The sequence below is a fragment of the Centruroides sculpturatus genome, unplaced genomic scaffold (genome assembly GCF_000671375.1).
Source record: "Centruroides sculpturatus isolate CEXI.00-Female unplaced genomic scaffold, Cexi_2.0 scaffold1245, whole genome shotgun sequence".
NCBI classification, from domain to species: domain Eukaryota; kingdom Metazoa; phylum Arthropoda; class Arachnida; order Scorpiones; family Buthidae; genus Centruroides; species Centruroides sculpturatus.
The window spans coordinates 40,831-67,607 of NW_019385666.1; the positions used below are offsets into that span (position 1 = coordinate 40,831).

At 27.9% G+C, this 26,777-nt stretch overlaps 1 protein-coding gene across 1 annotated transcript; it reads right to left on the minus strand.

Annotated features, from left to right (window-relative positions):
* Positions 1 to 14,144: 14,144 nt before the first annotated feature.
* On the minus strand, positions 14,145 to 26,351 carry LOC111641033 (lysyl oxidase homolog 2-like). Its single transcript, XM_023387136.1, has 8 exons — positions 25,887 to 26,351; positions 16,722 to 16,918; positions 16,466 to 16,648; positions 16,233 to 16,389; positions 15,991 to 16,128; positions 15,779 to 15,896; positions 14,983 to 15,235; positions 14,145 to 14,908 (listed from the first exon to the last, which is right to left on the minus strand). Exons 1-8 carry the CDS (start codon positions 26,128 to 26,130, stop codon positions 14,786 to 14,788), a joined length of 1,413 nt encoding a protein of 470 aa, XP_023242904.1. The 5' UTR covers positions 26,131 to 26,351; the 3' UTR covers positions 14,145 to 14,785.
* Positions 26,352 to 26,777: the final 426 nt, after the last annotated feature.

Genomic DNA, 26,777 nt, shown 5'->3' on the forward strand with positions numbered 1-26,777 from the left:
CTTTTTCTGCCACAATATTCTAAGAATATAGTGCCACACGTTAAAAAGTATGATTTCCTTCCAACAAATCACTATAATTACTATATAAATACAAATTATATAATGTAAATAGGAAAATGAAAAAATAAATAAATATTATTTTATATATTTACCTTTTAGAGTATTTGATATTAAAAATACATACAAATTAAAGGAAAGATATTTTCGTTGGTTTATCTAAATTTTATTATAGTTGTGAATTTAATATAAGTGAGACAACTTTCTTGCCGATTTAGTGTAATGTTTTGAAGCAAATATCTTGTTTCTCCACCTTACAAAATAGTACAGTTTATAAATGATGTAAAAATGTACAATTCTTGTTGTTTTGTTATANAAACGCATCGATATTGTATGGGGGATGATAAATCAAGTTGACTTCTATTCCCTCATCGCCACGCGTTGGACGTTGTAAAGGTCGCTGACATATGTCACGTGGCTGTTGCAATGCTTCCGGGAGGGTCAAGAGACTTCACATGTGGTACCGACTCAAAGTATATATTATTTAAGAAATTCTTCTTTTAATTATTCATTAATATTTATATGAAACTCGATAAGCATCCTACATCTAAGAACTCGTATAGAGAACAGGATAAGATTAAGAACCGCACTTAAATATGCAAGAAAAAAGTTTATCCACTTCTCCAACTCATCCATAATTGTCTCTTATACGAGAAATTTCACTTATCAAAGGAGAAGGAAGCTCGCAAATTATAAAGTTTAGACGTCAATCTAACAGTTAAACATGGCATTTTGGTATGTAGATGAATCGAATTTAATGCTAAGTCCATATGTTAAACACATCCTACATAAAAGAAAAAGTAGTAAATACACCTATTTTAATTTTGTTCCACCCAAAATTATGTGATGATGAAATTTAAATTCAGTTATAAATCGCAAAATATAACCTTATATGGTTAGGTAGCTAAAGGTAGATTTACATTTTACGCTAGCAAAACATCACGTTAGTGGCGCCATCTTTAGTTTTATATATAAACTAATAATTTAAATTAATATATTTTGATATATATATATATATATATATATTATAGAATTATTTTAAAAATTTAAATTTAAATTTTATTATTAAACTTTAATTTGAATTTAGATTATAACACTGAATTAACGAAATATAAAATTAAAAATTTTGAATAATTATTCATAAAATCTCACTAGATGGCAATACTTACGACTAAGTTTTCTATAAGTGTTGCCATCCCAGATTACTTGGACTGTTCCAGTGTTAGAACAATGAAAGTTAAATAAATATAGCATATACTGTACTTTAATAATAGCCAGTTTATTAGCAATATTTACATAAAATTATCTAAATTTTATTATAGTTGTGAATTTAATATAAGTGAGACAACTTTCTTGCCGATTTAGTGTAATGTTTTGAAGCAAATATCTTGTTTCTCCACCTTACAAAATAGTACAGTTTATAAATGATGTAAAAATGTACAATTCTTGTTGTTTTGTTATAGCAAAATGTAGCAATTACATGACATTTTCACATCCCACTTGCTAGAAACCCACCGATTCACGTTCTAAAGTGAATCGACAATTGAATATTACAAAAAGAAAGGGAAAATAAAACACTTTTAAAAATACAAGCAAAAATTTAAGCATTTTTTTCGTGAAAAATAAAATAAATCGCCTAAGTAAAAAAGAAATGACGTAAAGACACGCGTCACAAAATGGCAACCAGAAAGGAATGACATCATCATTCGTTCTTTTCTCGTCCTTTTGAAGGAATGGTGACATCATTTATGATGTCATTGTTCGGAAGAAGAATTTTGAATATCCTAACCTGAATTTAAATGAACGTGTTATAAATTTTATCTCAGAATTTTAAAATTCATTAGAAAAAGTTAAAAATAAAACTGTTGATATTATTTTAGAAAACGTGTTTCTGCAAAACGTTCTTCTTTCCTTTCTTTCTTAGAATATTTATTTTTCTTAAATCTGTTTTTCTATTTTATGACATAAACCATGCACTTAACAACTCACCGACTTTCACCAAATGATATTTGTTTCTTTTAAAATGTTTATTTTTAAACGTGCCAAAATGAAAGATCGTTGGACTCCGCGATATAAATTCCAATTTGAATTTTTTAAAAAGTATAATAAATAAAACAAAAATAAAATTCATTTTATCCATCATTTAATTATTTACTTAGGTTTTGGATTAAGCAAGTTGAGAATTTGGAAGAAATTTTTAGAAATTTTGCACAAGAAACATATAATAAATGCTATGAAATTCCTTTTTATTGTATATATTGCGAGTGTGAATCATATATTAAATTCTTTAACTTGGAGTTTAGAATGATGGATAAGAAAGATGCCCCTTGAGTTACGATTTACTTAAAATAAAAATAAAAATATAGAAATCCACAAAAAAAGAATTAATTTTGGATTGTTCTCGAAATGAGGAAGACAAGGGAATGAGGTGTAGATTGGAAGAAAAACGAAAATCGGTTGAGGAGGGAAGTTAGGGATTTTTTCCAAGACTCGGATGCCTGCATGGTTCATATTCCTATAAATTAATGTTATTTTACTAACAAAGAAACTTTCCTCCACATATTTCATTTGTTTAAGAGGGAAAAGGACAAAGGGGACCTCTCTCGATGGCTCTGAAAACGAAGTTATCGAATGACGGTCCTTAGAACTTAGTTTCTATAGATACTATATATGAGGATCTACTAATTAAGTTGATTAGAGAGAATTGCCGTAGAAAGCTATTTTTTTGTCTATTTGTTTTGACTGTATATATCTGTTGATACATCAAGAGAATAGTTGAAAAATCAACTATTCTCACTCATCAGTATCTTCATATCGCACATTATTTCCATTATATTATCGGAATGTAATTTTTCTAGTGCACGAGGGGTCAAGGCATTCACAAATGTAGGGATCACCCTAAAATTGTAAAATCGATAAATAGAAGGTTTTATTCCATGTATAAGAAGAAACTACTTTTTATGGCTTCTTTGTTATTTTTTCAGGTATTATGCTCATAAAGTAATAATAGAATCTTATCTTTAGTCTGTGTTTTCTCTCCTTATCATTTCCCGTAGAAGATTTATGTATAAACATAAATCTTCTACGGGTAAAAAATCCTATGGGTAAACGTGCCTGGGGTTCCAAACAATCTATTATAAACTCATTACTGTAGTAAGAATATCAAAATTTAAATTTGAGCCCCTATCTGGACAACCTAGATTGCTGGTTTGGCACAAGTGCAGGGCGCACTGGCACATCACAAAGGTGACGTTAAAAAAACGAACGAGCATACTGAGGGATTCATCACAAATTCCCCCGAATAAAAATGTTTGACGTCAACACTGTTCGTAAAGCACTCTAATTCAAATTTGCATAGGGCTCCACGAAACTATAACACACGGCTCTGGTCTCCTAGCGGAAAACTGACGCCTTAACCGCCTCGGCCATCCTCCCTTGGCCATAACAAATGTCGCTTTAAAATATCTCCTTTAGCCACAGTATGTAACTCATTTAGTCATTTTAAATTATCGGCCTTGGACACAATAACCGATAACTTTAAACTATTGTTAGTTGTGTCACCAGAATAATTCACGCTGCTTAGAAATGAACAATAGCCAACGTGTTCATTTGATACTAAGCAAATTTATAAAACTTGTTCAAAAAATAGGAAGTGAAAAATCATTTTAAACAATGTTCGTATAATAACCATTATACTCCATTATGAAATTTTAATCATTAATTTTTTATTCAATGGAAGCTTGTAATTAAAAAAAATTGTTTTACGGATTTGATAAAAAAAAAGTTCTACTTGTGGCACTGCCGAAGGCAGAAATTACTTATAACGCGCATATGTATTTTGCATATAATACGTGTTTTTATCAATGGAAGCGAAATTTATCCTGCGGAAATCTCTTCTGCCTATCCCGAAACTCCAGCGTACAGAATTTGGCTTGCAGTTTGAGTACAACATCCGAGATATCCAGGATAGACTCCCGAAAAATTTCTGGTGTTTTTCGACCTCCCAAATGTGAACCCGGATCGCGCAGAACGCCTTGACCCCTCGGCCATCCGAATATTCACTCAGAAATTTTAATGGGTGGTTTGAACGGGGTCTAAAACTTTTACTGTCGATCAGACTCCATTTCTTACCACTCGGTGTTTCGTTGTCTCGGGCCCAACAGTGACCGAATGGATAAAACCACTGAACATTAGGACGTGGGTTCGCATCTGATCAATGGTGGAGTTTTCCGGATTTTCTTCGAGTGTCTAATATCTCAAAGAAAGTCCCCCCGAATGGTAACTCACCTTAGTAAATCATCCAAATTTTGCGTTGCTTATCTTATCAAACCAAATTCATTGGACCTAAGATTGGCACGGAAAGAAATTTAGTGCCCATGATGGAGAGTTAAAAATTAATTCAATCACGAATGTATATAACATACTGTAGATTGCCTTATAGACATACTGAAACAATGCACAAATATATAGTCAATATGGTAATGTGAAAGCGAATCGTGCTTCCATCAAATGGGTCCTGGTTTGTTATACATTTGTCCATTTTCCTTTAGAGTTATCTTCATTCTGTTTAAGAAAATTACGTTTATTTCGAATAGAAAAAGTATATATATATATATATATATATATAACAGATGCAGCATATCTTTCATTAAGAAACTTGTTGAACTGGCTTTACAAATTTTGTCATTGCACTTTCTCAAATTCCCAGAAGGAAAGAATTTTAGTACAATAAATGTCATAAATGTATAACATAATAATATGCAGGAATTTTAATAATAAAAAGTGGGCTAAGAAGATTAAAGATTAACTATGCGAAATACAAATTTCTTTAAGATTCTTTGAGAAAAGTAAGATCTAAATGATGTTATCAATGAAAATAACTAGGGAAATGAAAATAAAGAACTGGATGATGCTCCATTATAAAAATTCATTTCAATAAATCTATGTCTAAAATTCTTTGTTAGAAGGTTCCCATTTTAAAAATGCTTCCAACTCAGCTTCAATAAAAAAGATGAGCATATAAATTACATATCATAATATAAAAATGTAAGATACCATCGTTAAAATTAATACAGATAAAAATATTTACTGTTATCAATAGACAATTCCTTTGTTTATACTAGAGTTTACGCTTTAAGGTCATTCACATACATTTATAATTCAATTTTCACGCATTAATAAATAAGTAAATATATAAATATTTGTGTTAATGTTTACTTATATGTTAATTTTTTATAATTTACTTCTGTTACATAACATAATTAACACAAAAATTAGGCTAATTTTAGGCTAATTTCTGCAATAAATTATTATTATTCCCCTGTTAAAAATGATCTAAGATCCCTTCTTATATTTACTGTATAATACAGTAAATAATTACAATAAGGTCATATATCAAGCAACGCGTAATTAACATTCTTACGTGTGTGTAACTTATATCAAACATGGCGTAACTAATTAGATTTTCTTAAAAAATTTTAGGAAATTTATGTTAATTGATAAGAAATAACCTCAGTTATACAATATAAAATTTTATAAATTAAATAAAATGAATATTTTGGAAGTTATAAACCACGAATTTAACGTTATAGATGTCCCCTTCTTATTGTAAATCATTAATAGTTATTTTTAAAAAAATATAATATAATTTTCGAATTCATATGATAAATTTACTACAGTATAAAAGGAAAAATTCTAATTTAAATTTCATTCATATCTATATCTAAATATGCCATCATTTGTCGCCATTGTTCGACATAGGAAATTGGTCACATATACGTAAAAATGGGCCACACTAAGATCACACAATACAAGAGAATGTGGTCAAATGACCAAAGATCATCTTTAAATCGTACAGTCCTATATAATTATGGAGTCAAATAAAAATTAACCAATCCAAAACAAATTTCATTATTAAAGTTTTAAGTACAGTATCAAAAATGGCGGAACAAAAACAAATGACCATTTTAGAAATACAGGTCTTTTGCTTTAGAAAATAAAAACGATTACAAAGTTGATGACAAAATAACTTTTATTCTTCTTTCTTTGTACTAAATAGACTGCGGGTATCCATTTTTTGATTTCTTCTTGATGGTTGAATTAATTTTAATACCTGGCATTACATATGCATTGCATAAAATTCAATAACCTTGTACTGAATTCTGTACAATTTATGTTTATAATATTCTTCAAGAATATAAAATGAATATTAATAACATGAAATCTGTTACTAAGTTAACGTAGAAATATGATTAGATCTTGATAAACATACCATTTACAATCAGGGCTGGACTTGACTCGTAGCCTTAAGCTATAATCTATAACAGGCACTTTCCCTCTACCAAATTATGATACGTATAAAACCGTGAGGCCTTAAGCTATAAACTAATAACGTGAGAGGCCCTAAAGCTTGTTTAGCTTGTTGCAAACCAGGCCCTACTTGCAATAATAATTCTAATGAGTATAAAATACAATACACTTTCTTAAATGATTATTATAAACTGAGCATTAAATATGATATAATATGTTACATTTTTACGAAAAAAAACTGTTTCGCTATAAAAATCAGAATGTTATACATAATTTAAATAAATTAATTTAATTATACTAATTGAATTAATATTTTTCCGACAGATGGCGGCACGAGGTTTTATACAAAAATCTATTATAATTTTTTTTTTCTTTATATACATAAATATTTAAATTGTATTTAATTATTTTTTTAAATAAGTTGAAATCTATAAATTTAACATAATTTAATACAGAATGTTTCAAGAATATATAGAAAAATAATCTCTTGATTATTTCAGCTGTGGAAGTTTTAAAAAAGTATTTTAAAATTTTCTAGAATAGAAAATATTACGAAATTATAATTTATTATTTAATTATGTAGTAAAATAAGATCAGAATTATGCAAATTAAGATCAGAATAACGTCGAGATTACGTAAAAGATGAGCGAGATACGTCACAGATTACCAGGATTACGTCAGAAAACGTCATAGATGAGGATGATTACATCAATCCATAATTAAGAATATTTTTGTGGTCGAAGTTTTATCATATTTTAATTTTTATTAATCGTCTAATATTATAAATTAGTTTAAAAAAATTATATAATAAATTTTACTGTATTATTTTTTTTTAAATTGATATATTTTTATTAAACAATTAATCATTATTATTGTTATTGATTTTGAAAAGGAAAGTAAATAAAATAATTTGTCTAGTTCCGTCAGATAGTTCTTAGAATTTATTACGTTTCATTTCAACATAATGGGAGCGCTCATTTGCATATAGAAACGTGCGGGTGATAATTTATTCAAAAGGGAAAACACGGGAAATTTTTAAAATATTTTATATCAATCAAAGTTCGAGATATTTTTATAAACAAGGACATATCCAGAAGGCGTTGTTTATATCGTAATACCCGCCGGGCATTCTATCGCAACGCCTAAACAAAAAATTAACTCGATGTTGTGCTACCTTCTAGGCATTTTACTGTAATAAATAAATAAAGATTTCCTTTGATTAAAATATAAAATGCCTAAATAAATAAAGACGGAAATTTTGTTTAGTTATTACAAAATAGCATCCGGTAGTATTACAATATAATTATAAATAATAATGTAATACTACTAAATTATTTTATTTTGTAATGCCTAAATATAGAGTTTCTATATTATAATGCCTAAACAGAAGCTCTTTTCGATTATAATAATCTTGTGTTATCTACTAAAAGTAATGTTTTAATATATATATATAATATTCCTCTTATTTTAATTAAGTTATATTGTAATGCCTGCAATACCTACTGAGTATAAGTTATGTAAATTACTTTATAAACATTACTGTATAGTATAATAAGAGTATAAAGTCTAACTCTTGTTAACAGGAAAATACATTTTTAATCATGTTACAGTTAGAATATAATTGATAAATAGAAATTAAAGCACTGTACGAAAGTATATAGAATAAGATTTATATTATTAAGAGTATAATATGACACTGAAATTCGTGACTACTTTTGCGTAACGATAAATTAACCTTAACTAAAATAATATTAACCGTTTATATTATTTATATTTAAGGTTTTTCTTAAGCTTAATGATTAGAAATGTTCCTTTATATCACGCTTCGTATCTACTCCTCTGTATAGTCTAGTGTTGTTAGTACCATTTGTTTTATAGTAACCTGTTTTCTATGTATACCTTTTTATCATTTGAAAAATCTACATAACCTTCAACCTATGCACTGTTTTCTATTATTTATTATTTTATTTTATATTATTTTTTTTTTTTCAATTTTTATTCTTTATTTCATGAAATATTATAATTCCTGTTTTATGCATAAAAATCTAATAAATAGTGATACATAGTACAGAAATTTAATGTATTTATATATATATATAAGCCTATATTATATCAATTGGTCTGTCTATCTGTCCTTCGATTTTCAAGATTAAAATTTTGTATAGGCCTATATATATAATTCGTTCGTCTGTCTGTACGATTGCTTTATTTAGAAACTAGTATATAGTAGGTGTTAACAAGAGCAGTGACCTTATAAGATTAATTTTTATGTACATATATGTAGGGAAATATGGATATTATTTATAAAAATGTTTAATTAATTGATAGCCAATATATATATATATATATATATATATGTATGTATATTAATTTCATACATTGTTTTATTTAAAAAATAAAACTTAATATAATATTTTACATTAAAATTAATATGAACCTGTTAATGTATACAAAAATTCAACATTTTAAACGTAAAGAAAATTCCAAGAACATGTTTATATATAATTATATTCAATTTTAGATACTAGAAACAGATTTGATCTCGATTAAAACACGTTTATGTATAAGAAAATCCCCCGCAAATAAAAATAAAAGGTGAATTTAGCAATTGATATGAAATCACGAAATTGTTGAATTATCCAAAAAGGAAAATTTCCTATTCATATTCAACATTAGTCAACAATAAAATCGAATCAAAGTTGTCAGTGTCGAGTCAAAATGTCGTCTCAATATACCGGAACTACTTGATTTGTTATGGCAGTTTAGCCTCAGGAATATGATTTTTATCTTCAAGGTTAGCGAGTCAAAAATTCCAATGTCAAAATACTTCGAACATTTAAAAAAATAAAGAGGATAATGATTACTAAAATGTATTCAACATGACATGTTTTTTTAGTTTAGCTTCATTTTTACTCATTTTATATGCCACTACATCCTTCATACTAAGAAAGTATTGGAGTAAGATGGAATATAATTAAAAAATAGTATGAATTTGCTCTATGTTCTTACAAAATAGTAGTATATGCAGCTAGATTTTAAGAATGTACAGACATACGCGAATTAGTTTCATACGTGCCACTATATAATAGAATATAGAATATACAGAGAACATATACATACTACTTTTTCTGGCATATTCTTCGATTGTTGTGACATATAAATACTACTTTTCTGCAGTATTTATGTGTCTATCTTCTTTCTATAGTGACAAATATGCATATAGTATCAGAAGAAATAGTATGTATATGTCTGTACATTCCAACAATATAGTAATATGTGCCATTATATTCTTAGAATAGTTGGATATACTACTATACATGCTACTTTTTCTGCCACAATATTCTAAGAATATAGTGCCACACGTTAAAAAGTATGATTTCCTTCCAACAAATCACTATAATTACTATATAAATACAAATTATATAATGTAAATAGGGAAGTGAAAAAATAAATAAATATTATTTTATATTTACCTTTTAGAGTATTTGATATTAAAAATACATACAAATTAAAGGAAAGATAACATTGTTGGTTTCAAACGTTTGAAGTTAACCTTAAAGTAGGGATTTGTATGACAGAAATTATAGCTTTGTAAATATTATACCCTTGTAAATATTATAAATATAAACTTGTTTAATGTCATTCCTTTTTTTTTACTGTAAAAGGAACAAATACCTGTTTCGTTACTCAATTAGGTTATGGAAAAATCGACTAAAATGAGATGCATTGTAACAATGTAATTTGTTATCAATTTTCCTTTTAAGTTTTGAAATTGGGTTAATTTTTCTTATTTAAAATCTATGGGGGTGTAATTTATGTCCTTAAAATGTGAATTTCTAATTATGATTAAATGTAGAACTGCATTAAATGTAATTAGAAACGATTTCTTTTTTGTATGTCTTTTAATCATGAAAATAGGAAGATTTTTGTACAAAATCTAAAAATTGAAAGGTTTATTATAGAATTTCTACTTTTGAATTTCGAGTTTTTGATTTAAATTGCGAATAGACAAACTGACGAACATACCGAATACAAGATGGATGTGATATTGTGTTTTTAATATGTTAATTATTGTAAAAAAAGGGGGAAGAATCTGTTGAATTTCAGCATTATTTTTAACACAACCTTTAAAAAAAATCTCAACCGTTTAAAAACTGTAATTGCGAGTTTTGTACAAAAAATGTGGACAGACAAACAGACAGACAAATTTATTAACACATTTCTTAATAGGTTAATTACTGAAAATATTCATTTTTAAGCTTAATTTTTCATATTTACTTAATTAAATTAGTTAATTAAGAATGATTATAAAAATAAATGTCATTCTCGTCATATTATTTATCTAAATTAAATGAAATTTATTAATTATAGAAGCATGATTTCGAGTTATTAACCTTACGACCTTTAAGGAGATAAAAAATAATTTTTTTAATCGTGACTTTAAGAGAGTACACAAACAACATTATTAAAATCTCATCCATCAGATCATACCTCAGCTACATTTATATATATATATATTTTAAGTAATATTTATCTTAATTTAAGTGAATTACTTAAAAATCTTTCAAATGACATTCTATCAGATAAATTTTATTTGTAGAAACGTGTCTAGAGAATATTACTTTCACCCTTATCTTGATGTAACTGTTAACCTAATTTCGAAGGTCAACAATGCTATATAACGTTATGCCTGGATAAGATAGAAATATATTAAAAAATTTCCCTCGAAGAGTATAATAAAAATGTTTCATAATACTTTTTTTTAAGAAATGGTAATACCATAAAATGGGAAGATTACGTCTAAAATTCTTCCAAATTCTCTTAAAATTCGGGCACAATTCTTTAAAATTTTTAAGATATTACGAGTTTAATCTCGAGTTTTTGATTTAAATTTGAAGACAGACACACCGACAGACAAGATAAATGTAGAAATACGTACGACGTTAACAGTTTTCTAGTAGAAATTTACTTATTTATAATTTTTAACAGTTATATATACATATTTATAATTGAGATTACCATAAAATGGTAAGGTTCTATATCAAATTCTTCTACATTTCATGAAAATTTGTAGATTATTTCAGCATAATTCTTAAATTTTAAGGGATTTAAATGTTTAGTATCGAGTTTTTGATTAAATTTGAGGATAGACAGACAAACGGTTAAACTGATGTTATATTTTACAAAAAATTTCTGTGATTTTATATTTTCTTACATTAATTATTATGAAATTTAATGTTAAAATAAAGGTAATATTTTACTCATATCTATATATTTCCTAATTACAATTTCCTGGAAATGAAATTATGCCTTGAGGATAAAGCAGTAACAGAGTGCCAATATAAATTCAAAACACACTTTTTATTCTTGTGTTATGATTTATTATTTAAATATATTAATTTAATTAATTAGAATATAAATTATGTATAAATTTTTTTTTTTATTTTATGTTTAATAATAAAGTTTTAAAGATTAAAACACTAATGAAATTTATATCTTAACAAATAAGATATATTACTGTAATAAATATCAGTATAGTTGTGTAACTATAATTATAAATATATATATAATAGGTGTATGCTAGAAATATCCACATACAGGTTAAATAGATATATCTTTCTTACATTCTTATAAGCACGTATGACTTCTTATTGGGTGTATGAGGAGTCATAAAAAGGTTAATACTAGCTAATTGAACACCTTATATGGAAAAAATAGACAAAATGGGCATTTTTACATGCATTTTAGCTGAAATTGTACTCCATAAGACGTATTGAAATATTCATGTACATTGGTTACGATGGTATGAATGTACTGTACATGAAGAAATGTGTGACTATCACTAGAAATACCCATAGGAATTATGAGAAAATAAGGATATTTGCATAGGTGAAACAACGTTCAACTTTATTTAAAAATAAGAAAACATTGACCTTAGGAAAACCACCACACCCTTATGGCACCTTCGCAAATAGTATACGTCACTTAGTAAGGTAGGAGGAAAGAAAGGTTTTCCATCGACAATGATATTAATATATATACATATATAACTAGTTAAGAACTATATATGGTATGAATGGTCAGTAGAATACCCTCAGGCATAATGCCTACATGCTTTTTTTTTCTTAAGGCAGCAATTAATTTTAACAGCTATAATATGTTGGTGGTATGCTTGACTTTTATAGATATAATAAATAATTTTTAATATTATAACTTATTCATTTTTAAATCATTTTTATAGCTATAATAAATTTATGCAATATATTTTAAAACGTTTTATATTGACATTTTTAACTGACATTTTTGTAAATTGACATTTTTAACTGACATTTTTGTAAATTGATATTTTTAACTGACATTTTTAGCTGACATTTTTTTAAATTGACACAATTTCCATTTAGAAATACAGAGAAAAACCAATCTTTCTAAATATATATTAAAAAAAAAACATAAATAGTTTATTTTTAATTTAGTTATTAGCTATTAATTTATTTAAAATTGATTATAAAACCAAATATTGTTGAATAATTTTAATTTAAATAAATAAAAACCTGCTTGAAACTAGATTTGCATTCGTTCAACAGAAATCTATTTTTAAAAATTTAATTATTTTATCATGAATGTAAATATATATATATATATTTATTATATTATTTTATATAAAATTTAATAAGTTTTAAAATCTTTTTCTATAAAATTTTTATATAAATATAGCCAAAAATACAAATAAAACACGCAATATTATAAGGGAAGTGAGGGAGGGAGAGAGAAAGAGACAATAGTCACGCAATGTTTAAGATTTTGCGTTCATGCTTACTAATCAGGTTTTTTCAAGGATATTTACAGAATACTCTCGGAATAACGTCACATTCTTATTTTTCTTTTAATAATAAAACACAAAAATTTCATCTAAAAAATTATTATTAAATTTTTTTTTAATTTTCCATAGAAAAATACAGCAAAAATATATATTTACATATTCAAACGGGACGTGATACATAAAAAAAAATACAATTAAAATGAGGAGAAAAAAATATTGTTAAATCCCTCTTTGGCTAATTTACTATGGAAGCTTTTCTAATATCTTAACTAAAAAATTAGCAACGAAGTAGCATTTTTATGTATTTTTTTAAATGAATTTTTAATGCTTTTTTTATGGCTTACGATTTGGCACAAGGAAAATTCTTATAGAAATTAAAGTTTTCTGTAATCTTTTTGTATTTTTTAAAGAAAAATTAGTTAAATAATTATATAATAATGTTTGAAACTATAGTAATAAAAGATTTATAAGGTAGATAAAATTATGTTTCTTCTATACAATTATCGTTAATTGTACTATTTCTATACATTAATTATTTAATTTTTTTGCATTTTTTTTTGTAGAAATAAACCCTTAAAAACGTTATAAAATGCTATTATTACAGGAATAATTATATTGTTAATTGATACTAATATAACAACAATGCACTGAATTTTTCTGTATAATTAACATGTTGATGCTGTTATAGTTCTAAAATTACTGTTATTTTATACACGTGTTTAATGATATAAATAATTTTAAATAATAGATTTTTTTTTTACTGTTATTATCAAAATAACTGCTGTGTTTATATTTTTCAATCATTATTATTGTTAAATTTGTTACTAAATAGCACGAATCGTTACTTCTTTCCTCTACTTCTGCCATTTTCGTGTTTACTACTTATGATAACATTTACATGTCGAGTAATGATGCTTTTCATGGTATTTTTAATGGAAAATCATAGAGAGTATTCGGGTTTTTTTTAATACGAAGTTTCGAGCACACCATTACAGTAACAAAATTAAATTTTAAGTGATGATATTTTCCATAATCTATGGAAAACTTCCTGTATTTTTTTATACCTACTGTTGTAAAACTTTTCCTATGATATTTCTTAAATATTACTCAATGTTCTATATTTTGTATAATATTTTCATGCTGACTGTTATGATTTCCAGTAATGATAATTTCCATTTTATGGGAGATTATGAAAAATTTTCCTCACTTTCTGATATTTTTATGCTTGCTACTATAGTAACAATTGAATAATAATACTTTCTGTTGTCGAATCATGGGAAATATCGTTATCATTTTCCATATTTGCCATGACTCTTTTGCTTTGCTGCTATAGTCACAAAGTTAATTTCTGAGTAGTATATTAATTTAGTAATTAGAGAATTCTTTTTAATATTAATTAGCTACTTCGTTGCTACTTTGTACACTGTTTGTACTACACAAAGTTTAGTCTTTTCTTTTCTTCTTCTTCTTAAATGAAAGACCTTTTTTTTCTGGATTTAAATAGGTTAGTTGGTAGAACCAACAAACGATGATTCCAACAAGAATCTCTATTATTTGATTTAAAAAAAACAAAACAACCTGACTGAAGTTGCTTACATTTTAAGGCCTTCCCAAAGTACAATTGTGTACATGTACACGTAATCCATTATAATGTAGTGAACAAGTCGCTGCGTTATTGTTAAATGTCAATTCTGCTACTTTATATTCGGGGTTTACTGATACCTGTAATGATTTTAAACGTGTATTTTAATGATTTTATTTTTAAAAATACCGTTAAAAAATGCAAAATAACTTACTTTAAAATAATAATTTCCTACTGGTAGTTCTGTTATATCCACCCATTGACAATCAATGTCATATTTGTAGACGTCATAACATCCTACAGACACTCCTTGATCGCCATAATTGGCACATACGTATTTTTTATTAAAACCTGGTTTGCATTCGTTATCCTCTAAACAGAAACTGGCCTTGTGACCTTCTGCCACTTTCCTTCCGCGAAGATCCATGATGTCAAAATGTGCGAAGACTTCCATACTGTGAAAATGCCTGTCAAAGAATGTTTTGTTTAATTATTTTCTCATGTTTTCAATTAATTTAAAAAATAGTATCAATAATTGGGCAATAAAAGGAGCTATAAATAGCAAGATGAGTTAATTTCTCTTAAATAAAAGCATTCATACCATACTTCTTTTCTATAAAGCCTTGCATACCATGTATTTGTGTATCTTGCATACTTTAATATATACATTTGCATACTCTCCATGGAGTGACAAACCTTTAACCAATTCTAAAAAAGTATGGTACACAGAAGCCTTACATACTATGCATATGTATACCTATTCATAAATGCACCTTTGTGTATTATACATGCCCTTAAATATAAATCTTTATGATAGATTTCTTATTGATGTATTATTTCTAATAGTTATCATTTGCATAGTCTACTATTGTATTCATAAATATAGGAACTATAATTTATTTAGAGATACAGACTTCTATATTGTAATAATTGCAAGTGGTATGACTGTACTTAGGCTATAGATATGGATGTTTATTAGAAATTTAATAATAAAAAGAATAAATTCTTACTTATGACACGCATGCCATTTCCATAAATGCTTAGGAATAAAAGGACGAAAATCTACATTTCCTATATTGGCAGTTCTAGCTGTAAATCTTAATAGACGTCTCCTTGTAAATCTTCCTCCTTGATTACAACAATTAAAAAAATAATTTTTATTAAAATAATATTAATAAAACTACAAACATATTTTATAATAGATAAAAATATTTCAATTTACCTGGCCTCTGAATTTGAAAATAAGCAGGACGAGCCACGCAATTTTCTTCCATAGCACATTCTAGTTCGTGTAATTGTCTATCTTCTAGAAATGAAGTTTGTTCTAGTGATTTCCAATCTAATTCTAAATCTGGCAGTTCTATAAACGTTTAACGAAAATATATTCTATAATTTCATAAATTTTGCAACAACAAAACATAAATCTTTCTTAAGGATCTTGATTAATTTACGTTTCTAACATACCAGCAGCACATACAACTCCAGCAATGTTCTGTTCTCTTCCTGGACAGAAGACATTACCAAATTTTTCGTGACCACAATCTGCTAAATTCTTCTCGTAACCGCTACATTTAACACCACTTAAGACAATACGTTCAGCTTCACCACCAAAGTATGACGACTAAAACAATGTAAGAAAAAAGTATAATAAACACTTAAAATTAACACTATTACATAATATAAAATATATAACCTACCTGCGTGGCTCTTTTAGCGAAACCAAATCCAATTTGCCTGCATATTACAGAAGCTTCCATGATACCCCAACCATCTCCACATACTAATCCCCATCCTCTGTTTCCAATTCTCACTTCCACTCTTCCTTCCACTTGATTCCTTCCACCCACCAACCTAACGACTATATCCTTTTCTGTAATTAACTGCAATATTGGAATGTTTATCAATTTTTTTAAATATTTACACCATCTCTATATAAAATTTCTTAAAACTTACTCTAAGTTGTGTTCTGGAACTTGGAGATTCGTTAGAATCGTGAGAAATTGCTGGTTCTCTACGAACGTTTGGATTATCGCAAACGACACCAGCAGCTTCTGCTATAGAGCAGTCATGAACACCCCATCCGTCGAATCGACATTCTTGAAGAGCTCTCTCGTCCCCAGTACAATAGACACTATCCATCCATATCAGATCTAATGATAAGAAAATATGAGGTTTAAAACATATGAAGCCTAGAATTAAGATAAAATTTTAATAAATTGAATTAATGATGGCACAGATAGCCGAGCCGTCTGACAACTGAGTCAATTCAATTTATTAATATTTTTGAGAGGGGCTGTTCTTCTGTAATAACCGAGACATCTTTCAAGAATAGTTCTTCTTCTAAAAATTTCTCAGATAACTAAGTTCCTCTACAGTAATAAAGATAACATTGTTTCCTCTATGAGCGGGATTTAGATATTTAAGAAAGTTCTTGAGAGAAGGAGTGTTCTTGAAGGATGATTTGCAAGGGGGAATGTTCTTGAAGGATGATTTCGGAGGACAAGTGTTCTTGAAGGATGATTTTGGAGGAGAAGTGTTCTTGAAGAATGATTTGCAAGGGGGAATGTTCTTAAAGGATGATTTCGGAGGAGAAGTATTCTTGACGGATGATTTGCAAGGGGGATGTTCTTATAGGATGATTTCGGAGGAGAAGTGTTCTTGACGGATGATTTGCAAGGGGGAATGTCTTTAAAGGATGATTTCGGAGGAGAAGTGTTCTTGAAAGATGATTTGCAAGGGGGGATGTCTTGAAGGATGATTTCGGAGGAGAAGTGTTCTTGAAAGATGATTTGCAAGGGGGATGTTCTTAAAGGATGATTTCGGAGGAGAAGTGTTCTTGAAAGATGATTTGAAAGGGGGAATGTTCTTAAAGGATGATTTCGGAGGAGAAGTGTTCTTGAAGGATGATTTGCAAGGGGGAATGTTCTTAAAGGATGATTTCGGAGGAGAAGTGTTCTTAAAGGATGATTTCGGAACTCTTGAAGTGTGACTTAAGAAACGGAAAACGAAAATGTTTAGTCAACATTTCCGTTTTCCGAATGAAGACTTAATAATCCAATAAAATAACATAAAGGTAACAATATTTAAGTATTGTTACCTTTATGAAGGTAAATAACAATACTTAAATATAGTAAATATTACGAATTATATACATAAAAATACACATTTAACGATGATGTAATCAATCATCTGTTAATTATTTTTATTAGTAATGAATGACATAAACGTAATGAAATATTTGGCACAAGTAGTAATGTCGCGTGCCAACATTCTCGTAACATAAAGCATCAGACTTGACCTCTCTGCATGTAGAGGTCATTCAAGATTAAAGGTTAATCATATTCTATATCCTTGAATGCGATGATGATAATGTCGATAATAATATAATGTTTTTTTCTTTATTTTTATATTCATTAAAATATATATTGCAAGTAAATTTAATGTTTAAACACTTAATGCTCTTTAACCTTTGGTATTGGTGAAGTAAGGTTAATTTTGCTGTAATTTTGAGAAAATCTCTTAATTTAACAAAAGAAAAATAAAGTTTAAACATTTTTAAATAAAATATTTTCTAAAAAATCGTATAAAATAATGATTTTTCACTGCAAATTTTACTTGTTACGATACTGTTTTACCTTACAGAAGGTTAGAACTTAGACTTATTATGACTCTAAACAATGATATAAAATAGGCACTGTCCCTTTACCCAACAATGATACATTTAAAAAAAGATAAACACATCTTAAATATTAAAAAAAACACCTTAAAAAATGTATTTTATAGTTTGTTAAAAGTAAAAACGTGTAAATAGAATGATACCATTTATATCTCACAATCTATGAAATAAAATTATGTTAAAATTATACATGATATTACCCTCTAAATGTAAGTAACTCTAAGGAAACTACTTTAATAACATGTTATATCTTCTAAAAAATACATTCTAAAATGTAAAAATTTAATGTAACAAAGAGGGAAAAGTATTTATATTCACACGACTTAACACACATGTATAATGTAATAGTCGACTTAGAGATAAAATTTCAAGGCAAATTACTACTTCTGATAGTTTTATCTCATATATAAAAGTCACTAGATCACGAAAAACTACACGAAAATATTCTGTAACCGTATACAGAATCAAGTAATTTTACATGTTTCGAGGTTAATTCGTGACGCTGACGAGATATGTGACCTTCACCCATCGTTAAAACGGTGTTGATTTTTGAATATCTATCGAAAACTTGTCACAAAAAAAATGACTTCTATACTATACTGTACATGCATAAGTGTTTGTATATTATTTATATATAGTGTAATTATAGATTTATGTCACTAGCAGGAGTTACCTCCCTGGTTTGTCCTACCAGCAGAATTTAGTTCCCAGGATTGTTCCGCCTGCTGAAATTACTTCTTAGGTTTATCACTATCTGGACAAAATATATATATATATAGGCGTTGTCTTCCTCATAACGTGATGATTTATGAAGTGTATTAGGCCTTGAATGTATGAAATTCTAATTAATGAGGAAAACAAATCGAAATAAATTATTGTTTAAAATTTTTAATAAATTAATAAATTAAAGATTATATAACATTTAATAATAATTTATTCTCCCCCTCTCTCTATATATATGTACTTTTTGCATTTAATTTTTATTAAATAAACAAGAAAAAATTAAAATTAAATTGAGTTTTGCTTACTTCTATTTGTACTTAGTTAATTATAATTAATTATTTTAATATGTTTTATTTATTAAAATATGCGATAATCTCATAACTTGAATGTGGAATCATTCACTTGCCTCTATCTATCATTACAGCAGAGTATTGCAGTGAAGTTCACTTTGCAGGTTAACTTTATAATCCTTTTTTTTAATTTTTGAATTATAAAATTATTTTTACTATTTTAATAAATTAAAAATTAAATATAAGAATTTTCTTTATAATAGTTTTATTTATTTTGGAATAATAATATCCGTTATATTGTATATAATTCAATAAAAACGTTACTATTTCTATCATTGTTCAATGACAACTCTCAAAATCAACTATAGAAAAATAGCAGCGTGACGCATGAAAATATAATAAAAATCAATACAATTGTTAAGATCATAAAGAAAATATTTTATTTTCAATAAATTTATTATCTTTTTATATATAATAAATCACTATTTAATCTTTATAATTGCATATTATAAAAGAAATTACAATGTAGTTGACCATGGAGAGACACAATTATAGTTAAATGTGTCCTTCGTCAATTTGTTTCTGTCTTATGTGATAATTATAATGATTCTTCTATAGAAGAAAAGTCGAATTGGCCTACATCTCTTACGATCTCTGCATATAACGAGGTACATAACGGTACTCGTCGCGTTTATACAACCAAATCACGACACAAATAACTAAAAAAAAAAACAATAAAAAAACTACTTTAGTAGTGTGTGGTTTCCTTGTCTTTAAATACGTCCTTGAATGCCTTCCATAGAAAACCACGGCATTGAAAATTCCGCTATAACACATTTTAAATTTTGAATCAACCAATGACCTTGCGAGATTTCAAAAAAAGACCGTTTTTTCTTTCAAGGTTGTATGTTTATTGGATGCAGACGTTGTTACGTCATTTCCGTTAATCATTTGAAATAGTTTTTTTTTTTTTTTTTAAAGAAGAATCGAGTGTATTTAAAATACCAAGGGCAACTATTGTACTGAAAATTGGATAGAAAATTGTAAAAAGAGTCAGAGAGACGAGGGCGTCGAATGAAAAATGAATTTTTGTAGAGACAAACTTTGAAATCTCTCTTATAAAAGTAGGACAGAGGGTTTAAACAAAATAGGTTTTTGTATCTATCATCTGTATTTTTCTTTATTTTCGCAATAACAATAACAATTTAAATAATAGAAAATTATAAAGGGGGATAGAAAATAGAAAGGAGGCGTGAATCACGCGTGAATACTTTACACTCGAATGCGTGTCGATCTTGAAACTTATCTCCAATGTTTTTTCTTTCTTTCTTTTCATAAATGGTAATCCGATTCTATAATATTTTTTTCACACGAATTCATTTCTATATTCTTCTTTTTATAGTCACAAGAAGATATTAATTCAAGTTTTAATGTATTTTCTACACATTAAAGGATAGTAGAAAAGACCTTGTATTGGAATCAACATTTCGTGATAACAATGAAAATAATGCATAAATAATAAAATTTATCTTCAATTTTGTCTAAGATTAATTAGATTTTTCTAATTAATTTTTCTCTTTAATTAATTAGAGAAATCTATAGAAAAATATATATAGTTAGAGAATACTAAAGCGAATGATAATTGGTTAACTTCTAACTCTTGATCCTTGACAAAATGATTAAGTCTTTTCCACAGTCTGAACATTGAAAAATGATTTTCGTATCCAAATTAATGCTTAAATTTATAGATAAAGGGAACACACCGATACACAAATTAGCTCTTTCAATCCAGTTTTTCGCGTGATTTTTTTTATAAAAGATCACGAGTTTAACACGAAACGATCATTTTTTCTAAATATTAGACGTTTAACAAGGAAATATTTCACGATTTATCCATTAAATTAACGAAGAATCGGGTTAAATATTTGTATCCTCTTCCATCAAAAAATATATGGTCTTGTATACTTTCAAGATAGGAATCTTAGGGTATGTAGTCGGTGGTGCCGACTATTGACATCACGTTGAACTAATTCCTATACGAAAACGTGACCCCAAACACCTTCTGCTAAAGAATAGGTAATTGCTTGTCACCTAAATAACGTTTAAATGATGACAGATGGACGTCATTTTGACGATGAATGCGACATTTTTGTCTATACTACTATATAAACAAATGGAGAAAAATGCTTGTTTCGACCATTTATGGTGAATAGATTTAGGACGGGCGTTGATATTTTTCGGGGTGACGCCTTCTCTTCAAGACAATGATTTGTTAGAAAAATGGGAGTTGAAAAAGAAAAAAAAAAGGAAAAATTATTGTTAAAATTGTCCCCACGTTAAAACTGTACTTGGTACGTTAAAACGGGGTTTTTCTCCGTGTTTTGCAAGTGTAAAACTTGATCTATTTTTTGTAGATTCGGATGATATACAATGCATTTTATCGGGGTTAATTTTATATATATATATATATATATTAAAAATTTACGTTTAAATTTTATTAATTTAAATGCATGTGTTGCGTACTGAACGTGTGAAGTTTATCTTTTATTGTATGTAAAATATGTATAATTAGATTGAAAATTAGATAAAGAGGCCAGAAAATTGGCTATGAATATAAATAAATTGGTTATAGTTATCGAGTTGGCCAAAATATTGTAATATAAAGACTTAAATTAGCTTTGGCATTGAAATTTATCTCCTTAAAAAAACCCAATAAATTAGTACAGAAAAGAGAATAAATTAATTGAAATGTATCAAATCGTGGGCTAAATTTGGCTCGAAGTGTGGGTTAAATGGATAAATCGACCAAAAAAAAATTATTTAATTTAATGACCAAGTACTGCAATTACTTTACTGAGGCAATGAACTGAATGCCTCATTAATATAATGAAAAAGAAAGAAAAACTGTTAAAATATACGCTTAAAATTTCTTCAGAATCAAATATAAACGATCCTATTCACTAATTTAAAGAATAAATTTAAAAAAAACCCCTTTCATGAACACAACTTCCTGAATTTCTACTGTTATTTTACAACGAATATTCTATTAAAAATTTCCGCAAGAAAAATTTTACGTTTTCGTATTCTATAATAATTTATTTATAAAAAAAAAATGTTATTCTTTATATAAAACTATGTCGATAACAAATTCAAATTTGAAATAAAAAGAAAAAAAAAAAAGATAACATCGACTTTTACTTTGTCTGGCAACATGACACTTAACTGGGTGTTGACATCGTCCTCTAACGAGCTAAACGTGAACTTGTTGCTCATTTCCTCCATTCATCACTAAAATATCACGTGACGCAAGTGGGTCACGCGTCACGCATTCTCGTGACGTCACAGAGCGATAAGATAAGTGAAAACCGAAAGTGGCAATTTTCAAAATGAAAAGTCAAAGAAGAGAAGAAGAAGAAGAAAAAAAAAAACTTCTTTGAGTGGATGAAAGGAAAGCAAAATACTTTTTCCTTTAACTCATTTATAAAGATTTTCATGTCTCATTCTTCACTTTCCTCTTTCCATATGGGTTAATCTGTTATTGTACCCAATCTTACATTAAATTGATGTGTAAAGAAAGTCATTTAACACGTTACAAATGATGAATAAATAGATTTTTATTAATGATTTCTCACTTGATTTTCGCTGTTATTTTTTCAATTTATTTATTTTTTTTAAATTTCACTTAAATTTAATGAAGAATTTTTCAAAACTTTGAAGTAATTTAAGTGAAAATTTCAATTAAATAATTGTTAAATGTGCAGATTAAGACACTTTTACAGTGAAAATTTAAAAAGTTTGAGTGAATTAAAGTACTTTAAATCAAACTTTTTAAATTTATAAATAAATAAAGCACTTTTTAATAAAAAATAACCTTAAATTTTTAAATTTTATCGATTTATAAACTCTTAAATTATCAAAAATTCTTTATGTAAATCATCACAGCATCCTCTTTTACAATTTAAAGAGAAAAGGAAAAGGAGAAAAATGATAACTTTCTGTAATTAAAACAAACATTTTCCGAATTTATTTTTGTAGTTTAGCAAGGAAGCCAACTTTTGTTAGGTCTTTATAATAAATATTTGGAGGTCGCGGGCATACAGCCAACAATTTTTATAGATTCTTTTTCCTCACTGTCCCCACACAAGCCATAACATCGAACGTGAAGGGCGTCAACTGAGTGTGATAATGTTGTGTAAGTATTCAAAAATATAGATATATTTTACCTCTAAAACATGGAAAAAATATATAAGATTTCCTTCTAAAAAAAATTGGAATTTTAAAGACTTTCACGTTATCGTCACGTATTAAAAACTGAATATAGAACAACATAATTCTTTAATTTGCTTGACTTAAATGGTGCAAAGTACATTTTTAATTTAAGAGAAATTAAAGCTTAAATAACACACATTTTGATTTTAACAATAGTCTATTATCTGTAACTTCTTGTCCTACTAACCGCTCATCCCCTTGCGATGCTAAATGCATTAGTAGAGTAATAAAGTAAGTCACGATATTCTTCACTTTTATTATACTGTAGTTATCGGCATTGCTTCGTTTAATAGTCTATATAATTAATATTGGTTAGCGTTACATTTCCCTTTTTTTTTCTATGTATTGTTCTGATTTCACTCTTTATAATTATATACAATGCTACTTACCTCAGAGAGTATCACTCCTTCCTCGAATCCTTATTTAAAAACAACGTGGATAAACAAGTGAAGAAAGTGGATTTTAACACGTGGTCTGTTGTATAAAACATTTACACCAGTTCAAAGAATCTTCAGCATTCTGCATCCACAGGTGATGCTTCTTAACACAGTCAAACCTCTGAACAACGGCCAATGATGGAAACATAAAATATGGCCGTTGTTAAAAGGTTTGCACTGTATATTGTTATTTTATAGTGTTTTACTCTTAAAAAATCTGCGAAAATATGCCGTATTTTTAAACCCATTTGGCGAATTTTTTAATTATAAATAAAATCTGAAGTAAAGAGCTAATATAATGCAATATAATAATGAAAAACTGTGTTAATTTTTATAATAAAAAATACATTTTTCCTGTACAATTTTGTACATCCGAACAATATAAAAAAAAAGTTAGTTTAATTCATATTTTTATCAGCCTCATCTCGGAATCTACACGCGATTAAATTCGGTAGCAAGGACACTTCAATGCTAAAAAAAAAGAAGAAAAAAAAGTTTCCTACTTCCTGACAAATGGTAGCCCGAAGGAAAATATTTGACTCGTTCATAATAGTAAAACGAACAAATTTTTTGTATGTAAATACATAAAAATACATCATTTTTCCTAATTGTAATTCAGTATAAATCATAACACCAACGAATTTTTACAACACTGTGTTACGTAACAACGGTACATTACCGATATGTAAATATAGCTTCAAGGCAAGTAAAGTCGTTCACCTTTCGATCTTTGCGTTGTTGTCGGTCGTGTGTCCCTTCAGGGTACTTATATTTGGGTCGTTGTTTAAAAATAAAGGAAAGATACCCCCCTAATGTAGAAGCTATGAGATGATACAAAACAAGGTTACTCGGGAAGAGGTCAAATTTTTAATATTAAGCACAACTTTCTCTAAATTCTTTCATAAACGTTTCATTGTATACAGAATTCTTCCCCTAATTTCACTTTCTTAAACAATATATAAATTAAAATTGATTATAAAAATCAAATTTTGATGATTCTCTTATCAATTAGGTCGAGGAAAATTATCCTTAAATGGCCTCTCTGTCTTATAAGGGAACATCGAGGGGTGCAGCTACACCCAGTACCAGAGGCCCTGCCATTATAAAATTCTAGGGCCTACATTCTTTACTATAAAAAAAAATCTATCTGGAGTATCTAAAAAAACTTTCTAATCTTAGTGAAAATCTTAAAAATCCACCCTCGAACATCATCAATATAGCAAAATGGGGTCAGATTTAAGTCACTAAAGAATGCTTTTTTTTATTATTATTATTAAATAATTGTAAGTAACGAAGGGAGAAAGTTGTCGATGCATCAAAGAATTCTTCATCTCCACTTAAATTCGTGTTGGAACATTAAACAGGTCGATTTGTAAGATGCTTTCACATGTGAACTAAATCTGCTACCTGTTGAACATTACCGAATGTTCCTTTGGGTCAGCGGGTTAGTAGCTACTACTACTACTACTGTAATACTACTAGAGAAATAAAACGTCAATAATATAAAAACAGGTAGAGGAAATATTAATATACTATTGTTGTATAGTGGATTATAAAGAATCGGTCTTTAAAAATTTCCTTTTTTTATCACCCTGCTATAAAACAGCAACATGCAGTCATGCTACCTCATAAGGAAAGTCATAACTGGTTCATCTTTACTAGTTAGGAATTTTAATGAAACTACTTACTACCTAGATTAAAATAATAAATAAATATTACTTACTTTGGCCTCTTCCAAATTCGGAATCGTAAGTGGCTCTAACTGCTCTTCGAAATCCTAAATTCTTGCATACAATATGAGCTTCTCTCAAGTCCCATTCATCATCACAAACAGAACCCCAACGTCCCAGATGAAATACTTCAACATTACCTTCCCAATTACCTCTACCACCAACTAATCTTAAACTCCCCTCCCTTTGAGCTTCGCATATGTAAAATGTGAATAACAAGATAGCTACGAATTTCATGTCCAGTTGTTCTAAGTGTCAGGTAGTAAAGCGAGTTCTATCGTTTCTCTGTCGTCCCACGCTGCATTTAAGAAGTTTCCATAGCTGTGGGGGTGAATGGGGGTCGACGATCGGTCACGTTACAGGCCGTGACGTCAAGAGGGCACGTCCCCCTCGCTGTTGAGGTAAGATGAGAGGGATGATTTGGACAGCTGCTGTATATACGTCGTCACGTGTGTTGCCTGTCGCTTACTTTCCGGCTACATTCTACTGACCAAGGTCGCTGATTTTGCGTTGACTCTTTTGATTGGACAAGACAATCGAGCGCTTCAACTCTACTTCCATCCTCGCATTTGTTACTTAGCAAACGGAAGGAAAAGGTTGTTTCTGCTATTATACTCATTCCTATACATGTAAACCAACTAAAATTATATAAAGTTTTTATATAATTACCTGTATCTGTATATATCATCTATATATATATATATATAAAGTACACAATTTATCTATAGAACAATACGTTATATACGTAACTTATGGTGTATTATATAATCAAATTTGTCACATAATTTCATAAAATATCCTTTATATATTCAACTCTTATATAAGGACCCTACGTAATTATAAAATGGTCAAAGTTTTGGACGTATATTTTGACCCCGTGTCAT